Source organism: Crocodylus porosus, unplaced genomic scaffold, assembly GCF_001723895.1.
Source record: "Crocodylus porosus isolate Cpor-Errol unplaced genomic scaffold, CroPor_comp1, whole genome shotgun sequence".
In the NCBI taxonomy this organism is placed as follows: domain Eukaryota; kingdom Metazoa; phylum Chordata; order Crocodylia; family Crocodylidae; genus Crocodylus; species Crocodylus porosus.
Genome location: NW_017728915.1, coordinates 18,782,722 through 18,801,780, shown reverse-complemented (window position 1 = coordinate 18,801,780; position 19,059 = coordinate 18,782,722). Strand labels below are relative to the sequence as shown.

At 42.4% G+C, this 19,059-nt stretch overlaps 1 protein-coding gene across 6 annotated transcripts in view; it reads right to left on the bottom strand.

Annotated features, from left to right (window-relative positions):
* The window catches only part of NETO2 (neuropilin and tolloid like 2), a 49,015-nt gene that overhangs the window by 2,562 nt on the left and 27,394 nt on the right, over positions 1-19,059 (bottom strand). For 5 of the 6 annotated variants that reach the window (XM_019535782.1, XM_019535779.1, XM_019535777.1 and 2 more), the window contains 2 exons: positions 18,282-18,510; positions 4,127-4,240 (listed from right to left, as the gene is read on the bottom strand). In XM_019535782.1, coding sequence (XP_019391327.1) covers positions 4,127-4,240; positions 18,282-18,510 — 343 coding nt within the window. The remainder of the gene's footprint in view (positions 1-4,126; positions 4,241-18,281; positions 18,511-19,059) is intronic. The other variant, XM_019535780.1, reaches the window with a different exon arrangement.

Genomic DNA, 19,059 nt, shown 5'->3' with positions numbered 1-19,059 from the left:
CAGTAATTTAGTACTCGCTTTAACTAAAGCAAGTACTAAATGACTGCGCAGTACCAACTGTGCAGTCAGGGGCATGCGTAGACATGCCCTCTGACACTGTAAGATTAACATACCCTATGATTAATTTAACTTTATATCATTCTTAGCAAATAAAAGTTGAACTCAAAGGGCCCAGTCTTTGTGCTGACAACAGTCTTAGTGATATCAGTGGACTTCTCCAGATGCCAAATTTATGCAGTCCTTAAAATACACTTTTCTTTACTTCGTTAGGAAGTTGTATAATTAGACCTACAGCAAGTTGTATAATTAGACCTACAGCATATCTATTTCACTGCAGGTTTTGTAACAGCCCATGTTGTAAGATCAGTTAAAAACATTTGAACAGATGCTTTGCAGCACTTCATATGAAGGTACACAAGATGGCAGTATCAGATTATATCAATTTTCACACTTAAAATATTTATTTAGAACCCAAAAATTCAAATAACATTTTACTCTGGAAAAAGTATTGGTCCTGACTTGCTAAAGGAATGTGCATGGATAGAATACAATATTCAAAGGAAAACAGTCAAATTATTTAGGATGTGGTCTAAGAGAGAATTTGGGTACCCAACTGCTAGGTGCCACAGGCCATGTGTAGATGAAACAGTGCCAAACTTTCAGATGTCTGGCTGCCAGAATGCATCCACAACTTGTTACAGGGCAGAAGGCAATCCAAAAAACCTTTGTACTGAATAGGGAGGTGCATGGAATTACTTAACAGGAAATAAGGACAAAGCAATATCTGAAATTCTGTCTCTATGACTTGGGTGCTTTAGGACTACAGACAGGTGCCTCTCTCCATTCAGGATCCATGGCATAGCACCATTTCTTCAAAGAGTAGGGATTGCTCCTTTTTCTTTTAAAACACAGCCAAAAATGGTAGAGAAATAGGAGAAGGTGGTGCTACCCACCCTTTATCTAACAACCTAATGTCCCCTTAGACACAAGGCCACAGCATCATGGTTCTTTACTCTAATTACTCTTGTATTCATTGGCTGCATGGAGGGGTTCAGAATGACCCCAAACATGTGGATCTATAGCTAGGTGTTTAGGACACTCTCCTGCAAAATGAGAGATGTAAGTGGTTGAGGAAGAAATTAAACCCAGGTCTCCCACATCTTGTGTAATAAGAGCTCTAACCACTAGGATATTTAATATAAAATAAAGGTGGACAGCACCTCTAGCTCCACCATCTTAAAGGTAAGTAGCTGCTACTGAATTTTGTGAGGAGCCCAATCCTGTTGGCTTTGGGGTGTGAGGGTATTTTTTTTAAATTTTTTTTTAGCATGCCAACCAGATTGGATGGTTTAGGGCATAGTTTCTCAACCTGTCATACACTTACCCCTGGGGGTATATGAGACACAGGCAGGGGGTACGTGGGTACCCTAACATACTCTCTCTCTCTCTCTCACACACACAGAGTCTTTTCCTCTCTCTCTCACCCTCTTTTCCTCTCAAAACTATGGCAAAAAGTTTGGTGTGCCACACATTAAAATTCCCCAATAATAATTTGGCATGCTGCACTTTGCACAGCACTGAGTTCAGCCCTCCTAGCTTTGGGCAAACTCACTTCTAGCTCAGGTCCACCTAACACACTGCCTCTTCTGGGCATGTGCTGGGATCAATGTAGGACTGTGCCGAGTTTAAATTAAAGCACTGCTTTTTTGTTGTTTTGTTTTTTTAATGTCTGCAAGCAGCCCTAGTGAATTTAAGTACCACCAGGATCAATTAGTATCTGACCAGGGATTTTGGGGCTTAAAGTTTTGGGAAACAGATGCCTCAATTCCATCTTAGTCCTACTTTAGGTGCCTACGTTGTTTATGGGATCTAGTACCTGATGCCTTCCATCATTTGTTCTGGTGCTAGGTATTAAAATTGAGAGAGAAAATTCTCATTGGCTAAGTACAGACAGTCAAAAAGCCCACGGCTGAATCGATTTAATCTTCGCAGGTTAGTCTAAGCTGCATAGATTGAACTGATAAGCAAGTGAACAGGCATTCATTTTGATTCCAGAAATGCAGCCACATGCCTGCAGTGGCTCAGTCCAGAAGCTGGGGGGTCCTTCCTGATTGGCTGGAATAGACAGCTTAGGCCAAACCTAGCCCATCCACCCTGTAAGAGGGTAGGGGGAGAGTTTGTGGGGGAGGTGTAAAGCATCCTGGGATGCTGGGGGATTATGAGTTAACTTGAGTCTGGAGGGGATCTGGGACAGGAGTTCAATAAACTCATTTAACCTAAATCAGTTAAGTCTGTTAATTAACCTAACCTAATCTAAATCAGTTAACCTAAGTCAGTTAAGGTTTATGTGCCCTGAACGTCTGTCGTTTTACAGATCTGAACCTATTTCCGATCACTTCTACCAGCTGGTGTGTAACTTCTGTCCCTAGCCATCATATCTAAAGATAAAATATGATGGGTAGTTTAGTTCAGAAGATAATAGTTTAAAAATGCGGGAAAGGCAGTCTCTATCTGGTTGCTATATGTTTCATAAGGAATTCATCTTGAAATACTATTGAGGATTTGTGAATTGAAGAAATCTAGACAAAATGTACATTCCGGAAAAACATTTGTAGTCAAGGAAAATAGATCTCAGAAAGTTACTTCAGTTTCTGTTCTGTCATATACAATACTAGCACAGACAAGACTTCAGTTAGAGGAAATCTATTTTATGTGGGAAACTTGGGAGCCACTAATATGTTTAAATAAAAAATATAAACTAGAAATACACTATATTGTGAGAGACATTGTAATATAGTAGCCACTGGAGTTGGGTAATTTTTTTTTTTTTGATAATTTGTCAAAATATGTAGTTTTGAGTCACCCTAAAGTAATTTCATTTATACTGATTTCAGTGAATAGTTCCAGTTGAAAATATTTTAACTTTGACAATAAGGATGATTAGGGGCATGGAGAGGCTTTCATACGAGGACAGACTAAAGAAGCTAGGTCTATTCAGTATAGAAAAAAGAGCTTGAGGGGGGCCATGATAAGTGTTTACAAAATACTAAATGGTGATGAGAAAGTAAATAGGGATTTATTTACTCTTTCTTATAATACAAGAACTAGGGGTCACAAAATGAAACTACTAGGTAGTAATTTTAAAATGAATAAAAACATTTTTTTATGCAGCGTGCCATTAAAATGTGGAATTCATTGCCACCCGATGCGTGTGGAAGCTGACAGTAACTAGATTAAAAAAGGGACTGGACAAATTCTTGAAGGAAAGGGGCATCAGTAGCTATTGAGCACAGGAGTTAGGGATACAGCCTCTGACTCAGAACTTCCTAGATCTTAAATGCGGAGGCAGCAAGCCAGCGAGGAACAGTGGGAAAACACCCTGGTCACACCCAGTTCCCACTTCCTTTCAGCCTCCCTTCTCTGCCACTTGGAAACCCAGGACACAGGGCAAGATGGACCTGGGGTCTGACCCAGCAAATGGCATTTCTTATGTTCTTGAATTCTTTAAATGTTTTGACTTCTCATTTTGAAAAGTTTTATTTTGAAATTGAGCTAAAATTTATGAAAGATAATTATTTGTTTCAGTTTAACTGATATACTGTTTGACCCAAAACAAGTTGTGTTTATTTTGTTTTGGCAGAAAAGAAAACAGAAATGTTTGGTTTCAAGTTAACTTGAAACTATATATTTTCATTCAGTTTGGCCACAAACCTGAAAAAGGTGCTTGCACAGCTGTTGTAACTACATTTATATTGTATTCATGTGCTAATAAAAGGTCTTCTTCAAACACCAAAGATTTTTCCTTGCAAAAGCTTAAAGGTTTAGGAACAGATGATGACACAAGCCTGGCAAATGCAGAAGCATATTTCAGAGTAGGCCAACATTCTGCTTAAACTTTCAAATATACTTTGCTAAGGGTATGAGATATTTAATTACAGGGGCAGGAATATCATTCTTCAACCCAGTTATAGGCCTCTTGGTTTTAAATTAAAAATTTGGAACATCTCCCTGAGTTTAGCAGAACAGCTATCCTCAGCACATTTGTAGGAAAAGATATTTTATGACTTTCTTAAATGAAAGGCAAACTGACAATCATCATAAAGGTTACATTTAGTACTATATTCACCTTTGCAGTGATTTTCATCCCAAGGGTATGCACAGTTTTGAATGCCATTGCAGACTAAAGAATTATTGATGCACATGTTGCTATGGCAAAAGTAAGTACTGCCTGGGCAGGGAGCTGCAGAAGAGAAATGGAAAAAAAGTCAGTACTGGCAAGAACTCTGACAGTGCAAATGTATATTCAGTTATTTTTTGTTGACTGTGGGCTTTCAAGTGCAATGAGTATTTCTGCACATCACTGATTATTATTAGGTAGTGCCTATGTTCCCAGTAGGGTGGTTGCCAGGTATAACACAAACAAAATACAACTACTTAAACTGGTTGGTATGAAGAGCTAGACACCTGACATCTATGATAGAAGCAAGCTTCCATAGTCTTTAATACCAGTCTTTAGAAAATAAAATGCACTATACTGCCCCTATGAATTACATACTAATTATTTAGATTGCATTGGTATCCAAAATATGCCAAATGCTTTCCAAACACCCAAGGCACATTGCTTACCTGAAAAGCATACTGTCTCTATTTAGAGAGTACCAGAGGTGCATCACACTCAAAACCCTGCTCTGAAATGTTCAAACCAGAAGAGAGATGTTGTATATAACCCAACTGTTGAAGTCAGGAAGAACTCGCATCCCAGACCACTTTGCAGAATCCTGCAAAGGGCATGCCTGCTCTGCTTAATGCCATGGTATGCAAGAGATACCTAGGGCAGATACTTCAGGTACCACAGGAATATAATTGTGTTAGCATGATGCTGTTCCCTGGCTAATATACCCAGATTCTCAGCATGACCAATTAGCTTAGTGGAGCACTGCACTGTACTAACATGGCTATACTGCTTCCAGTACCATTGCTCAATGTGTTTCTTCGTGAAATAGATTATGTATACTTAGCAGAAGACAAAATGAAGGTCAAAGTTCAGTTGTAGCAGACTCTGAGAATTAATCCTCCACTTTCCTGAGAATTCCCATCCCTCTATCAGGAACGCATACCAAGGCATTTTCAACAAAGAACATCCTTGCTACAACCATTAGACAGTTCAGAGAAAGAGATTCACTCTTACACAGTAGACCTCAAGTCATGTGGATGTAGATTAAAGGAAACCCCTTGAATAGCATCAAACCATCTGGAAAAAGTAGCCTGTAATTTCACAGCTGTAGCGTAGCCACTTGGAATTTCACTGAGAGAGATGACTCACTCAGGTCTTCTTCAGCTCAGGCCCTTACTGTTACAGCTAACAAGGGATTAAAGGAACTGCCTCTTGCTATTGTCATATTGTTAGGGAGACTTTTTGGTTAAATTTATTTCTTCATGATTTCCAACAAGTATTTTACACTTCTACAATATATATATGAAAGGTATAAAAGTATCTGTTCTCAGAATATAACATTCTGTCTGCATTGTTTTTGACATTCCCCATAGCATGAAGCTTCCATTCCATTTCTCTACATCAAAAATGCAATATTGCATGCAACAAATTTCCATATTTTTGGAAGTGACTTGTATATTGAATAACAAAAATATGACAATCCAGAGGTAGTGGTTAGGCCTGCGTGAATAGGGAAGTATTTGATTCCGATTTGGCCGATTCAGAGATTTGGATCAGTTTTGGAAAATGTGGCACCAATTCAGAGAGATTCGGTGATTCAGATTGGCCAGGGAGGCAGGCACAGCCCGGTGGCTCCTTTGGCTGTGCCTGCCTCTCCCCGGGTGGAGGGAACTGCAGGAGAAGCCCCCCATCCTAGTCCTGGCACTTTGGAAAAAAAAAAAAAAAAAAAAGCCCTGTACTCACCGCCTACAGGAGTGGCAATTGGGGCTTCTGGGTGCTCATGGCAGATCCTCCCTGTGCAGCTTGGGGCAGTGGGGGCAACAGGGATCGTCCCCCCCCCCCCAGTGAGTGCCAGGCTTTTTATTTGCCAAAGAGCTGGGAGCTGGGACTGGGTGGGCAGCCTCTGAAGGCTCATGGCCGCAGTGCAGCAGCTGCCCAATGGCACAGGTGCAGTGTGGCTCGGCAGGGTGCTGTGTGCTGTCCGGGAGCTGGGGCCACTGGTGCCAAGTGCTGCTGGGCTCCATCTTACACGTGGAGCCACCCCAGCTCCCAGGCAGTGTGCAGTACCCTGCCGAGCTATGCTGCACCTGCACCATAGGGCAGCTGCTGCGTGGGTGCCAAGTGGGGGGGAAGGGTGATCCCTGCTGCCTCCTGCTGTGAGGTGGGGGCTCTGCCATGAGCCCTCAGAGGCCCCCCAATTGCCACCACCAGAGCTGGTGAGTGCAGGGCTTTTTTTTTTGTTTTTTTAAATGTCGGGAGGGGGATGGGGCCAGGCAGGGCAACCATGGGGCCTTCTCCCGTGACTCTTCCAGCTGTGCCTGTCTCTGCCCTGGTGGGGGCAGCCGTGGGGGCTATACCTTGCTGCCGCTTGCCCAGCCAGCAGGGGGTGGGGGTGTGAGGCAGGTGTGGCTTGCTCCAAGTGGCAGCAGGGCATAGCCCTTGCTCCCAATGCTGCTGCACCCGCATCAGCACTAGGAGCGGGGGCTCTCCCCTGCCACCGGTTGCCAGCTGGCATGGGGGGCACAGGATGCGGGCACGGCAGCGCTGGGAGTGGGGACTATGCCCTGCTGCTGCTTGCCCACCTCTTCCTTGAGTGAGCAGTGTCCCAGCTGGGCAAGCAGCAGCAGGGCAGAGCCTCTGCTCCCAACACTACTGCACCCACATCCTGCACCCCCCTCCCCAAGTAACACGTCCCCCACCCCAGCTGGGCAGCCTGTTCGAGCCCCTGTTCCAATCCCTCCCTCCCGAACACCCTTTCCCTCCCCCAACCCCAACAGACTTACCAGCTGGAGGCAGCTGTCAGCTGCCTGTTTAGTCAATGGCCCAATCTCTGAATTGGCTGAACCTCTTCTGAATTGATTTGTATGCTTCAAATCAATTTGGAGCTTTTACTTGTTCTCCCGATTCAATTCGGATTCAGTCCCCGAATCAGGCCGAATCCCCTCCGATTTGAATCAGCTACCAAAGCTTCGCACAGTTCTAGTAGTGGTGCACAGTTTAAAGTTCCAATTCTGTCCAGCACAAAGCAACAGCTACTCTTATTCACAGGTGAGTACATTACCTTATCTTTATCTACTGCCTCTGTACTGTTGCACATGATCCTAATCCTTACAGTGCTGAACTGAGGCAGTTTGTGTTCACTAGTTTTAAGTTTTCCTAAAAAGAGACCCAGGGAGAAAATCTCTTTTAGCTTCAGTCTTTCTGAAGGACTTTATTTTCAAAGCAACTTTCACTTTATGCATTGTTTTCTCTTTACTATTTAGTTTGATTTCAGGCATAATTTTCAAGAATTCAACACCCTACTTTTCTAACAGGCACTAACATAAGTGATCAGATTTTTAACAAAGTTCTGCTTCCATTTAGGCATCTTAGTAAGTGCCAGATTGTTTGAAATGGGAGAGAAGTAGTGTCCTTAGGTCTTTCGAAAACCTAGCCATTCTGTCACTAAGTGGCAGAAAGAAAGAATAAAGCCCCAGAGTTTGTTTCCCATTGGAACTCTGACTGCATCTTTAACTATTTCACTTAACTACACTTATAATTGCAGCTGTTTAGGAAAGAACTTTTTTTTTACCCTGCTGAAATCAACTGCCAAAAACACATCTGCACATGCCTTTTGAGAAAGACTGAATGACAAATCTGATACTTATACAACTATAGTCATTTTGAATATGAAACTAGATCTACTATTCTGATTGAAAACATGGAGATAAAACTGAATAATATTAAACATAGAATATTACAAGTAGACACAAATTAAGTCATTCAGATACTCAGAAAGAGGAGCATGTAGCATTATTGTGACATATAATCTGCTGATTAGATTGGAAATATGGGATAACTCTAGGCAAACTAACAATATGGTGAAGACAACCTGACTAGATTTTTAAGTTCAATACACGAGTGGGTGATAATCTAATTTTTACTGAGTATAAAGTATAGCTTTAAAACTATTGACAAGGTCAGACTAGAACAAATATTAAAAGACCTCTTTCAATTAAGAGACAAAAGAAAATATCTACAAGGTGGCATACAAGATGGCTGTTGTTCTAATACCTGTATGTGGTTTTTTTTCCTTGACTACAGCTCTGCTATGCAGGCTAAGATGTAAGGCAGGCATTTACAGGAAGATTAGTAAGGCACCTGCTAAGATAATAATCAACCACTCAAGCAAGATTTACTTTCAGGAAGGCAAAAGAGACTGTTTGTTGAATAGAACTAAATGCTCTTGGAGGTGTGAAGAATTATGGGATATAACAGCAGCTCAGGAATTTAATGAAAGATGAATATTTTTTGGTACTTTCTCTTAGCCATCTCCTTTTGAGGCCGGTTATAAAACATGACATTTGATTTTGTTTTATACTGTATTTTTAAGAGAGATACTCAGATAACCTATTTGAAACATTTTTCCATGTCTTTTCTTTTCTGGATTTTTTTAAAACTGAGACCGTTTGAAATTCCAGGGACTATGGGTTTCAGTCCTGGAAAGGGAAGCTCAGATCTTTATTCTTCCAAGTTAGGTCAGTTGAGTATCATGGAGGTTACCGCAAAAGGTGGGGAGAGAATCTTTTAAACTTTAAAAACTGACCCCATGCAGAATTAAGAAGAAATTAATGAACAGAATGAAAGTTGCTTTGAAGATGCAATGCTTCAAATGCCCTGGCATCTCATAGTTAATGCAGACATAGTTTCTTCTCAATAATTTCTTAGGAATTTTCTTTAGGGGTGGGATTTGCTTGATGACCTTGCCAAATTTCTGGAGGCTCTTCTAAACATATAAAGGCCACCAAGAATCTGTTTCATTATCCTGTAAAACAAACTTATTTTCATAACATGTTTCAGTTCAAGCAGTATTTATGGTATGTGGGACACCTTATAATTCTCTTGTTATAATGGTACTTCGAATAGTTTACTCCCGTGCTGAAATATGGTTTGACTGGACACTAAGTAACAAGCATAGCCAAATACTATTCGACAGGTATAGTCATGCTTAGGGGCAACCAATGTGAGTTCATTCTTTAGATGGTTTAAATGTGTTTCTATTAAGAGAGGATGGTGCCTTTTTGTAGATTTACTTTTAGCCTGAAGAGGCTGTTACTTTGGTCCAGATTGGGCTACTTAGTGGCTGCCCTACATTGTGGCTAGTAGAAGAACTGTGCCTCAAAGCACAGTCCCTTCCTTAGTTATCTGCTTTTCAAGAAGGTTTTCCATGGTATCATAGAAAATTAGGGTTGGGAGGGACCTCAAGAGGTCATCTAGTCCAACCTCCTGCTCAAAGCAGGGCCATCCCCAACTAGATCATTCCAGCCAGGGCTTTAATCGAGCAGGGTCTTAAAACCTTCACAGATGGAGATTCCACCACCTCTCTAGGTAACTTGCTGCAGTGCTTCACCACCCTCCTAGTGAGACAGTTTTTCCTAATATCCAATCTAAACCTCCTTTGCTGCAACTTGAGACCACTGATCGTTGTTCTGTCATCTGCCACCACTGAGAACAGTCTAGTTCCATCCTCCTTGGAACCAACCTTTAGGTAGTTAAAGGCTGCTATCAAATCCCCCCATAGTCTCCTCTTCTCCAGACTAAGCCCAGATCCTCAGTGTTTCATCAGAAGTCATGTGCCCCAGCCCCCTCACCATTTTTGTTGCTCTCCATTGGGCTCTCTCCAACTTGTCCACATAGTTTCTGTAGTGAGGGACCCAAAACTGGACACAGTACTCAAGATGTGGCCTCACCAACGCATAGAATCATAGAAAATTAGGGTCGGAAGGGACCTAAGTAGATCATCAAGTCTGACCCCCTGCCACAGGCAGGAAAGAATACTAGGGGTCAAACAACCCCGGCTAGGTGATTATTCAGCCTCCTTTTGAAGACCCCCAGGGTAGGAGCGAGCACCACTTCTCTTGGAAGTTGGTTCCAGATCCTAGCCGCCCTGACCGTGAAGTAGCGCCTCCTGATATCTAGTCTGAATCTACTCTCAGTCAACATATGGCCGTTAGTCCTTGCTATTCCTGGTAGGGTTCGGGGGAACAGGGACTCTCCCATAGCCTGCTGGTCCCCACCTTGGCCAGTTCGTAGACAGCCACTAGATCCCCCCTCAGCCTTCTCCTGTGGAGGCTGAACAGATTCAGGCCCTGTAGCCTCTGCTCGTAGGGCTTGCCCTGCTGCCCTCTGATCATACGAGTGGCCCTCCTCTGGACCCTCTTGATGCTATCCACATCCCTCTTGAAGTGCAGCGCCCAGAACCAGACACAGTACTCCAACTGTGGCCTCACCAGTGTCTTGCAGAGGGGGAGAATCACTTCCTTGGACCTGCTCATGATGCATCTGTGGATGCATGACAAGGTGTAGTTAGCCTTACTGACCGTGTCCTCATATTGGCAGCCCATGTTCATTTTGGAATCAATAATGATTCCAAGGTCTTTTTCTGCCTCTGGGCTGATGAGAAGGGAGTTCCCAGCCTGTAGGTATGCTGATGGTTTTTTCTCCCCAGGTGCAATACCTTGCACTTGTCTATTGAAACCCATCCTATTCTCATCCGTCCACCTCTGTAACCTGTCTGGATCTAGTTGTAGCCTGTCCCTCTCTTCTAGCATGCTCACTTTTCCCCACATATTAGTGTCATCTGCGAATTTGAACAAGGTGCTTTTCACCCCCTTGTTCAAGTCGCTGATGAAGATGTTGAACAGCGCAGGCCCGAGGATCGAGCCCTGGGGGACCCCCCTGCCCACATCCCTCTAGGTTGAAAAATACCTGTCCACCACCACTCTGGGTGCTGCCCTCCAGCCAATTTGCAACCCATCTGACTGTGTAGGCATCGATGCCACAGTCGCCTAATTTCTTAATGAGAATGGCATGAGACAGTGTCAAAAGCCTTCCTAAAGTCCAGAAAGACTACATCCACCGTGACACCTGCATTCAAGGATTTTGTGACCTCTTTGTAGAAGGCCACCAGGTTGGTCTGACGGAACCTGCCTCTAATGATCCCACATTGGTTGCCCCTAAGCATGATCCCCACTGCTGGTCCCTTGCAGATGTGATCCTGGATAATTTTCTCAAAGAGCTTCCCTAGGACTGAGGTAAGACTAACGGGCCTGTAGTTTCCTGGGTCCTCCTTCCTCCCTTTTTTGAAAATGGAAACCACATTGGCCCTTTTCCAGTCTTCTGGCACCTTGCCAGAGCACCATGAGTGCTCGTAAAGCTGTGCCAGGTGTCCCCCTTGTTCAAAGCAAGAAAAATACATCATATATATGAAAGCAAGTTTCTTTGGGTAGAATGGGATATCTTTTATTAAATCAACTAAATAGTTGGAAAAAGTTCTTTGCAAGCTTTCAGGCACAAGCACCCTTCCTAAGGCACTGGGAGACTGCTGCTGTTCTGAGGTCTCCACAGTAGAAAAGAACCTAGGGTAAATCGATGTCTGTGAAGATGCAAGTGAGTGGAAGGAAGTTTGGAAGACAGAGGGTAGAAATGGAGGGGAGGGAAAAGTGTGAAGGAATGCACGTTGTTAGCTAAAAGGCAGGTTATCTGGTATTTTAGATGTCATGCAGGTTGTAATGCGTCATAAATCCATTGTCTATATTCAGTCCATGATTTTTTTAATCCAGTAGATTTATAAAATGAAGTTTGTAGGCTTGGCTATGAAAGGTGTTTTTGTAAGTTCCCTTTGAGGATTAGAACCGAGAGGTTAGAGGGAGTGATTGTCTTGTGAGCAATGTGCACTCACAGGTAGTTAGATATTTTTGTCTTTGATGGATTTTTGGTTTGCATTCATTCTGGTATGTAGTTGTTGTTTGGGTTCTCCTACATGTGGGGTATGGCGTCATTATTGTGGGACTGGTGGAGATGTGTTGGTAGGTTTTACATTTCTTGTGCTGGCATCCTGGCATTGTCTGGAACCATTCAGTGTGGTTTGGGTCATAGCAAGTTTGCTTCTGCTGATAAGGTTAGCAAGGTTCAATGCTTTTTTAAAGGCCAGGAGGGGTGATTCTAGAAAGATCTCTTTAAGAGATCTTATATTTGAACACAGACAAACAGATAAAATGTATCATCCTAAAGAGGCTGGAAGAGGGGATTAAATAAAAGACTCAGGACAGATTAACTCTTGTTTAGTTAAAGATGCAATAATATCTTTAACAAAAATCTAACACACTCTGCTTTATGCTGTTCTGTAAAAAGTTTTTCTGTCAACAGATCTGTTGGTATATCTTCAATTTACCATCATGCAGAATAGGGGAAAATAATTACTTCCCTCAATCTGCTGTCAACACTCCTACTAATGCAGCCTAGTATGCTGTTAGCCTTCTTGGCAAGAAGGGTACTGTTGACTCATATCCAGTTTATTATTCATTTTAACCCCCAGGTCCTTTTTTGTGGAGTTGCTGCTCAGCCAGTTGGTCCCGAGCCCGTAGTGGTGCATGGGATTGTTACGTCATAATTGCAGGACTTTGCACTTGTTCTTGTTGAATCTTATGAGATTTCTTTTGGTCCAATCCTTCAATTTGTCTAGGTTTTCTCTGAACCCTAGCCCTACCTTCCAGTGCATCTACTATTCCTCCCAGCTTGGTGTCACATCCACAAGCTTGCTGAGGGTGCACTCCATCCCATCTTTCAGATTGCCAACAAAGATATGGAACAAAACCGGCACCAGGACCAACCTTTGTGGCACTCCACTTGATACCGGCTGCCAACTTGACCTCAAACCCTTGATCTACCTGATAAGCCAGATGATCCAGCCAGCTTTCTATCCACCTTACCATCTGTTCATCCAACCCATACTTCCTCAGCACACTTGCAAGAATGCTGTGGGAGACTGTACCAAAAGTCAAAGTATATCACATCCACTGCCTTCCCCACATCCATAGAGCCAGTCATCTCATCATAGAAGGCAATCAAGTTGGTCAGACATGATTTGTCCTTGGTGAATCCATGCTGATTGCTCCTGGTTACTTTCTTCTCTTCCATGTGCTTAGAAATGGATTCCTTGAGGATCTGCTCCATAATTTTTTCCAGGAACTGAGGTGCAGCTGACTGGTCTGTAGTTCTCTGGATCCTCCTTCTTCCCTTTCTTAAAGAAGGGAATATATTTGCCCATTTTCTAACTGTCCGGGACCTCCCCCAATCACCATGAGTTCTTAAAGGTAAAGGCCAGCAGCTTTACAATCACATCAGCCAACTCCCTCAACACCCTCGGATGCACTGCATCTGGCCTCATGGACTTGTATATGTCCATCTTTTCTAAAGAATCCCTAATCTGTTTTTTCATCACTGAAGGCTGCTCAGTATTTCTGCAAACTGTGCTGCCTAGTGCAGTAGTCTGGGAGCTGACCTGGCCTGTGAAGACCAAGGTAAAAAACAGCATTGAGTACTTCAACCTTGTTCTCCCCATCTGTCACTAGGTTGCCCTTCCCCATTCAGTAGGGGACCCACACTTCCCCTGAACTTACTCTTGTTGCTAACATACTTGTAGAAACTGTCCTTATTATCCTTCATGTCCCTTGCTAGCTGCAACTTCAGTTGCACTTTGGCTTTCCTGATTTCATCCCTGCATGCCTAAGCAATATTCTTATACTCTTGCCTAGTCATCTGTCCAAGCTTCCACTTCTTGTAAGCTTTGTGTGTTTAAGCTTTTTTCCTTTTGGTGTTTAAGCTCACTGAGGAGTTCTCTGCTAAGCCAAGCTAGTTGCCTGCTGTATTTGCTATTCTTCCTGCATATCTGGATGGTTTGTTCCTCTGCCCTTTTAAAGAAACCTATTTTAAAGGTTTCTTTAAAATATAACCAGCTCTCCCAGACTCCTTTCTCCCTCAGACTGGCATCCGAGGGAATCCTGCCCATCAGTTCCCTTAGAGAATCAAAGTCCGCGGTTCTGGAGTCCAGGGTCCGTACTCTGCTGCTCTCCTTCCTTCCTTTTGTCAGGATCCTGAACTTGATCATCTTGTGGTCACTACTGCCCAAATTGTCATCTACTTTTACACCTCCCCACCAATTCTTCCCTGTTTATGAGCATCAGGACAAGAAGAGCATGGTCCCTGGTTGGTCTCTCCAACCCTTGCGCCAGGAAGTTATCCCCAGTGCTCTCCAAAAACTTACTAAGAATACCTGCACACTGCTGTGCTGCCCTCCCAGGAGATGTCAGGGTGATTGAAGTCCTTCAGGAGAACCAGGGCCTGTAAACAGGAAACTTGTGCTAGCTGTTTGAAGAAAGCCTCACCCACCACATCTTCCTGGTGGTCTATAGCAGACACCTACCACAACATCACCTTTGCCGCTTTCCCCTCTGACCTCACAACTCAGAGACATTCAACAGGTTCATCTCCAGTTTCATACTGGAGCTCTAAGCGACATATAGCTCTTCCATACAGTGCAACTCCTCCTCCTCCTTCTCCCCTGCCTGTCCTTCCTGAATAGTTTGTACCCATCCATGACAATACTGCAGTCATGCGAAGTCTCTTGCCAAGTCTGTTATTCCAATCATGTCATAGTTCCTTGATTGTGAGAGGACTTTCAATTCTTTCTGTTTCTCAGGCTCCATGTGTTTGTGTATAGACATCTGAGGTAACTAGCTGATTGCCCTACTTTCTCAGTAAGAATAAGGAGGCCTCCCCTATTGCCCCCTCCTCTTTGTACTTCCTTCAGGCCACTTGCTTCCGCATTTACCTCAGGGCTTTGGTCTCCATCCTCTGGCAACCCTAATTTAAAGCCCTTCTCACTAGGTTAGCAAGCCTATCTGCAAAGATGCTTTTCCCTCTCCATCAGGTGGATCCCATCTCTTCCTAGCAATCTTGCTTCTTGGAACAACATCCCAAGAAGAAGCCAAATCCCTGCTGGCAACACCACCTGAGCAGCCAAACACTGATCTGCGGGACGTGTCCACTCTTGCCCAGGACTCTTCCCCTTGACTAGAAGGATCGAGGAGCATACTACCTGTGTCCCCATCCTTTTCACCCTTGCACTCAGAGCCCTGTAGTCGCTCTTGATCTGCTCAGGGTCACCCCTGGCAGTATTACTGGTGCCCATATGCTCATACATTTGGGTGGGTTGTTTCTCTTCCTGGACCCACCAAGCTTGATGGTCCAGTATAGAGAAGGAATAGAACCTTGACTTCTCTGTGTAGCCTCTTCTTTTTTTGGCATATTTAGACCCCTAGGCAAACATGGATAGGAAACATGGGCTGTACCTTTCCCTCTAACCCTAATATGGGATTGTCTGCTAGTGAAGCAAGGAAGATCATTAAGATGGGAAGATTTCTTGCAACTTTCCATCACTGCAGGGACAAACTGGCACCTAGAAATATGATCCCAAAATTTTATCCTTTTTTCAGGCAGGGCTGATCACACTGCCAACTACTAAGATTGCTTAACTCAGTCCTTTTTAAAGCCCTGCTTTCAGTTTCTCATAATTTTGTAAAACTAAACCCCCATGGGCCAAAGTGTTCCTTCCTAGGTGACTGCCTTGGGTTACTCTTTTGCCATGCCTGTGAAAGTCCTCTACAATTTAGCTACAAGTCACTGAAGAAATTGTGCTTGGCATGCACTAGGACTTCTGTGGAGAATTTCTGAAGATTTCATCCCCAGTGAGCTAGGCTAGGTTTCTCAGCCTGTACTGCTTAGTGGATTTTGCACGTGATATCCCTTCACAAAGTATGCATCTTCTGTCGACACAAAACAGCCAAGCAAGGGCCAGTCCAGGGCTACAAAGACAAGGCTGCACTTTCCCTGTTTGACTTGATCCAAACTGGGGTGGAACGCTCAACTTCCGTTATTAATACTGCTCTTATAATGTAGTTCTTTGTGTGTAATGGTATTCATGTGCTGAATCAAGGCAAAAACAAAACTCATTCAGTTTCATCTTGTCCCGTTCAGATGGCTGGTACAGTTACAGCTGGAATCTGTACTGGGTTGGCATGAAATGTACTGTCATTCAGAATGAATTAATTTATGTAAATCTTTTAAAAATATTGTTTTCATGGATGGATTCAAATGATTACAGATCATTAGCAAGGTAGAAAAGACAAAATAGCCTAATGATCTGAAAAAGGGATAAGTAAAAATTCACTGTTTTGTGCATGGAATTATGCTTATCAATGGATATTTTTTAAATGAAAACTGTTTTAAAGGAAAACTTGAAATGCCTGTTTTTCAGCATCATGTTTTTATTGAATCAGTTTCTTCTCTTTTGAGGAGAAAAATTAACCTGGAAGACAAACAACAGTAACTACACGCACTTCTGCAGACTTGCTGAGTTAATTTAAGATCCTGTCTTTGGAAGGAATAGGTATGTTTAGAGCTGTTTATCACTTTAGAGTGCTGTTTAATTAAAAATGCAAATAACTGTCCATTTTCCCTGTATTCAAGATATTCTTTAGTTTCTAGATTCAACACTAAAATACAGTGTCACAAGCCCTATCATTGGTATTAATGGTGGTATCTTAGGAAGAAATGAAGTGAAGAAAACAAGACAGTTTTGTAATTTTGACTGCCAGCCAGAATTTCATACTGCTAGTAACAGAAAAAGGAAAGTCACAATGGCCACTTACAGATGTAAACCCCACCCCCCACCCAAACCAGTGCTTTACTTTAAACTCTGCCTGCCCCTGTGCCGAGCCCAGTATATGCCCAGAAGAGGCACTGAATTAGTTGGACCTGGCTTGCCCAACATCTGTATAGATCAGGCACTTGGGGTGGGGGGCTGTGTGTGGGGGGGGGGGTTGGCAATTGTATCTGCTAGCTGATTGAATCAGCCATTAGATAAAAGCGCCAAAAAGCGCTGCTGAAACACTTGATCTACACAGATGCTGTGGACCTGGGTCAAACTAACACATTGCTTCTTCCAGTAAAGTGCGTTTGCCCTTCCTCTGTCCACATGTCGGCGCCCAATGTCAAAAGTAAATTAAATCCCTATGATAAAATTAAGGCATTTTTGTATTTATATTCCAGATATTTCTTTAATATCTGTAGCTGTTTCTCAGTGTCATATTAATAAAATAGCACTAAGATCATCTTAAAAATCACCACTGCTATAAAAATCTACTTGCCATGAAATATTTTTCTATGTGAACGTGTAACTTTTATAAGCTTTGTTTTATGAAACAGAAGAATAGATTCTGTCTTCTTAAACAGACCATTTAAACTTTTAAAAGTGATGTGTCAAGATTTAAAGAGGTGTACAAGTGGGTATCCTTCAGAAACTGAAAACTCAATCAGAGCAAAGACAAGAGAAAGATTCTGTTAGACACTGAGCATAATCCCATCCAAGACAAAGCAGAGAAATGAAAATGCTGCCATTTTTGCTTGTTTTTATACCAACAAAACTATACTATGCACATTTATTTTTCAGGTCAATTTTTTGGAAATGTAATGTACAGCAAATTGGAAGAATGAGTCTGCTAAAATCAGGTGACAGATATGCCTTATGCAGGTTCCACATTAGCTTTCTTATACTACCCTTCCAAGCTTGCTCTGCATTTCCAAGCTTGGGTCACTTTTATGCTTCTTAGCCTGCTGGTTATTTCAAAGAATTTAAATTGTGACATCAAGCTATATCCACAAAGGAGTAGGAACAAGCTGATAAGTTTAGCCTGTCTGCTAGATACATCTTCAGAGGAAAACATACTTTTAAAAACACTTCTTAAATTATGAGCCTTGTGAACATCCCTATAATACTGTTTATGCAATCTGAAGAGAACCTCAAGAACAGCATTCACAGTCCTGTCCTTAACAAAGTCTTTAACATATCATGACAAACCACCTCACTCTCTATGACTGTCCAGTACAATTATGTTCCCTAAAGGCATTATAACTGGGAATGCCTACTTTAAATCATTAGGTGGGGGGAGGGGGGCACAGAGGATCTTCAGAAGCAAGACCCTGCAGAACTCCTTGTCGGAAGGAGTAACAGTTCTGAGGCTAGTTGTTATGAGATTCTGTGATAGTGCCTTTTCTGCCAGCGAGCAAAAACAAGAACACTTAAATTTTCCTCGTCATATCAGAGGGAACAAAGAAACAACATTAATTGTTATTATGCCTACCACTCCTATTACACAAAGCTGATGCCTTTTCTTAATTACATGCAGCACCTATATGCCAAGGGGTAGGCAGCTCAGAATCTACTTACGGTCCACAAATGAAGTGAAAAGCATTCTGAATCTGCTCAGTCGGCTACCTTCATCTGCCCACATCCGGACTACTCCTGTTCCAGTCTGCAGCATCACATCATTGGCTACTGTGCTGCAAAACTTTGCCTTCAGGTTTTCAATGGAACTGCTTCCATCATACACTGCAACAAAGTTTCTCTTGCACTCATTTGAATGCTCCATTTGGTAATCCAGGAATCTCAAATAAATCTGTTAAAAAGGGAAACAAAAGAAGCGTTTAAAGGGAAAGTAAAAGTAGACTGCTAGTAATTATTTTTCTTCTTAGCCTTCTGGCAAGTCTTGACTGAGATATTCACTCTTCCTTATGTATGTGGAGGTCCCAGTTTACAGCTGTTGCACACTTAAGTTTTGTTTCCTTAAAAATATGGTTTGCAAAATATCATGTCATTACAAAAATTTAATCCTGAGTACTCATATCCGAAGCATTCGTATGTGACAAAATCCTTGCAGGCAAAATTTATGCTAATTGATATGCCTCTACTGGCTTAAAGAAAAGGCAATATTCAAATGTAAAAATGTTATTGGAAAGCCACTTTAAGAATGCATTCCAGTATTCTAGGAAAGAATGTAAATGTAAAGAATCTACTGGATATGCATTGTTGTGCATTCTTGGTTTATATTTAAACAAAACAAAACCCAGGAATTTTTCAGGGTTTCTCTCTGAAACAGAAAGACCAGGATAAAATGAGGATAAAAGGAAGAAAAGGAAAAAAGAATTGGTTTAAATTGGGGGGAGGG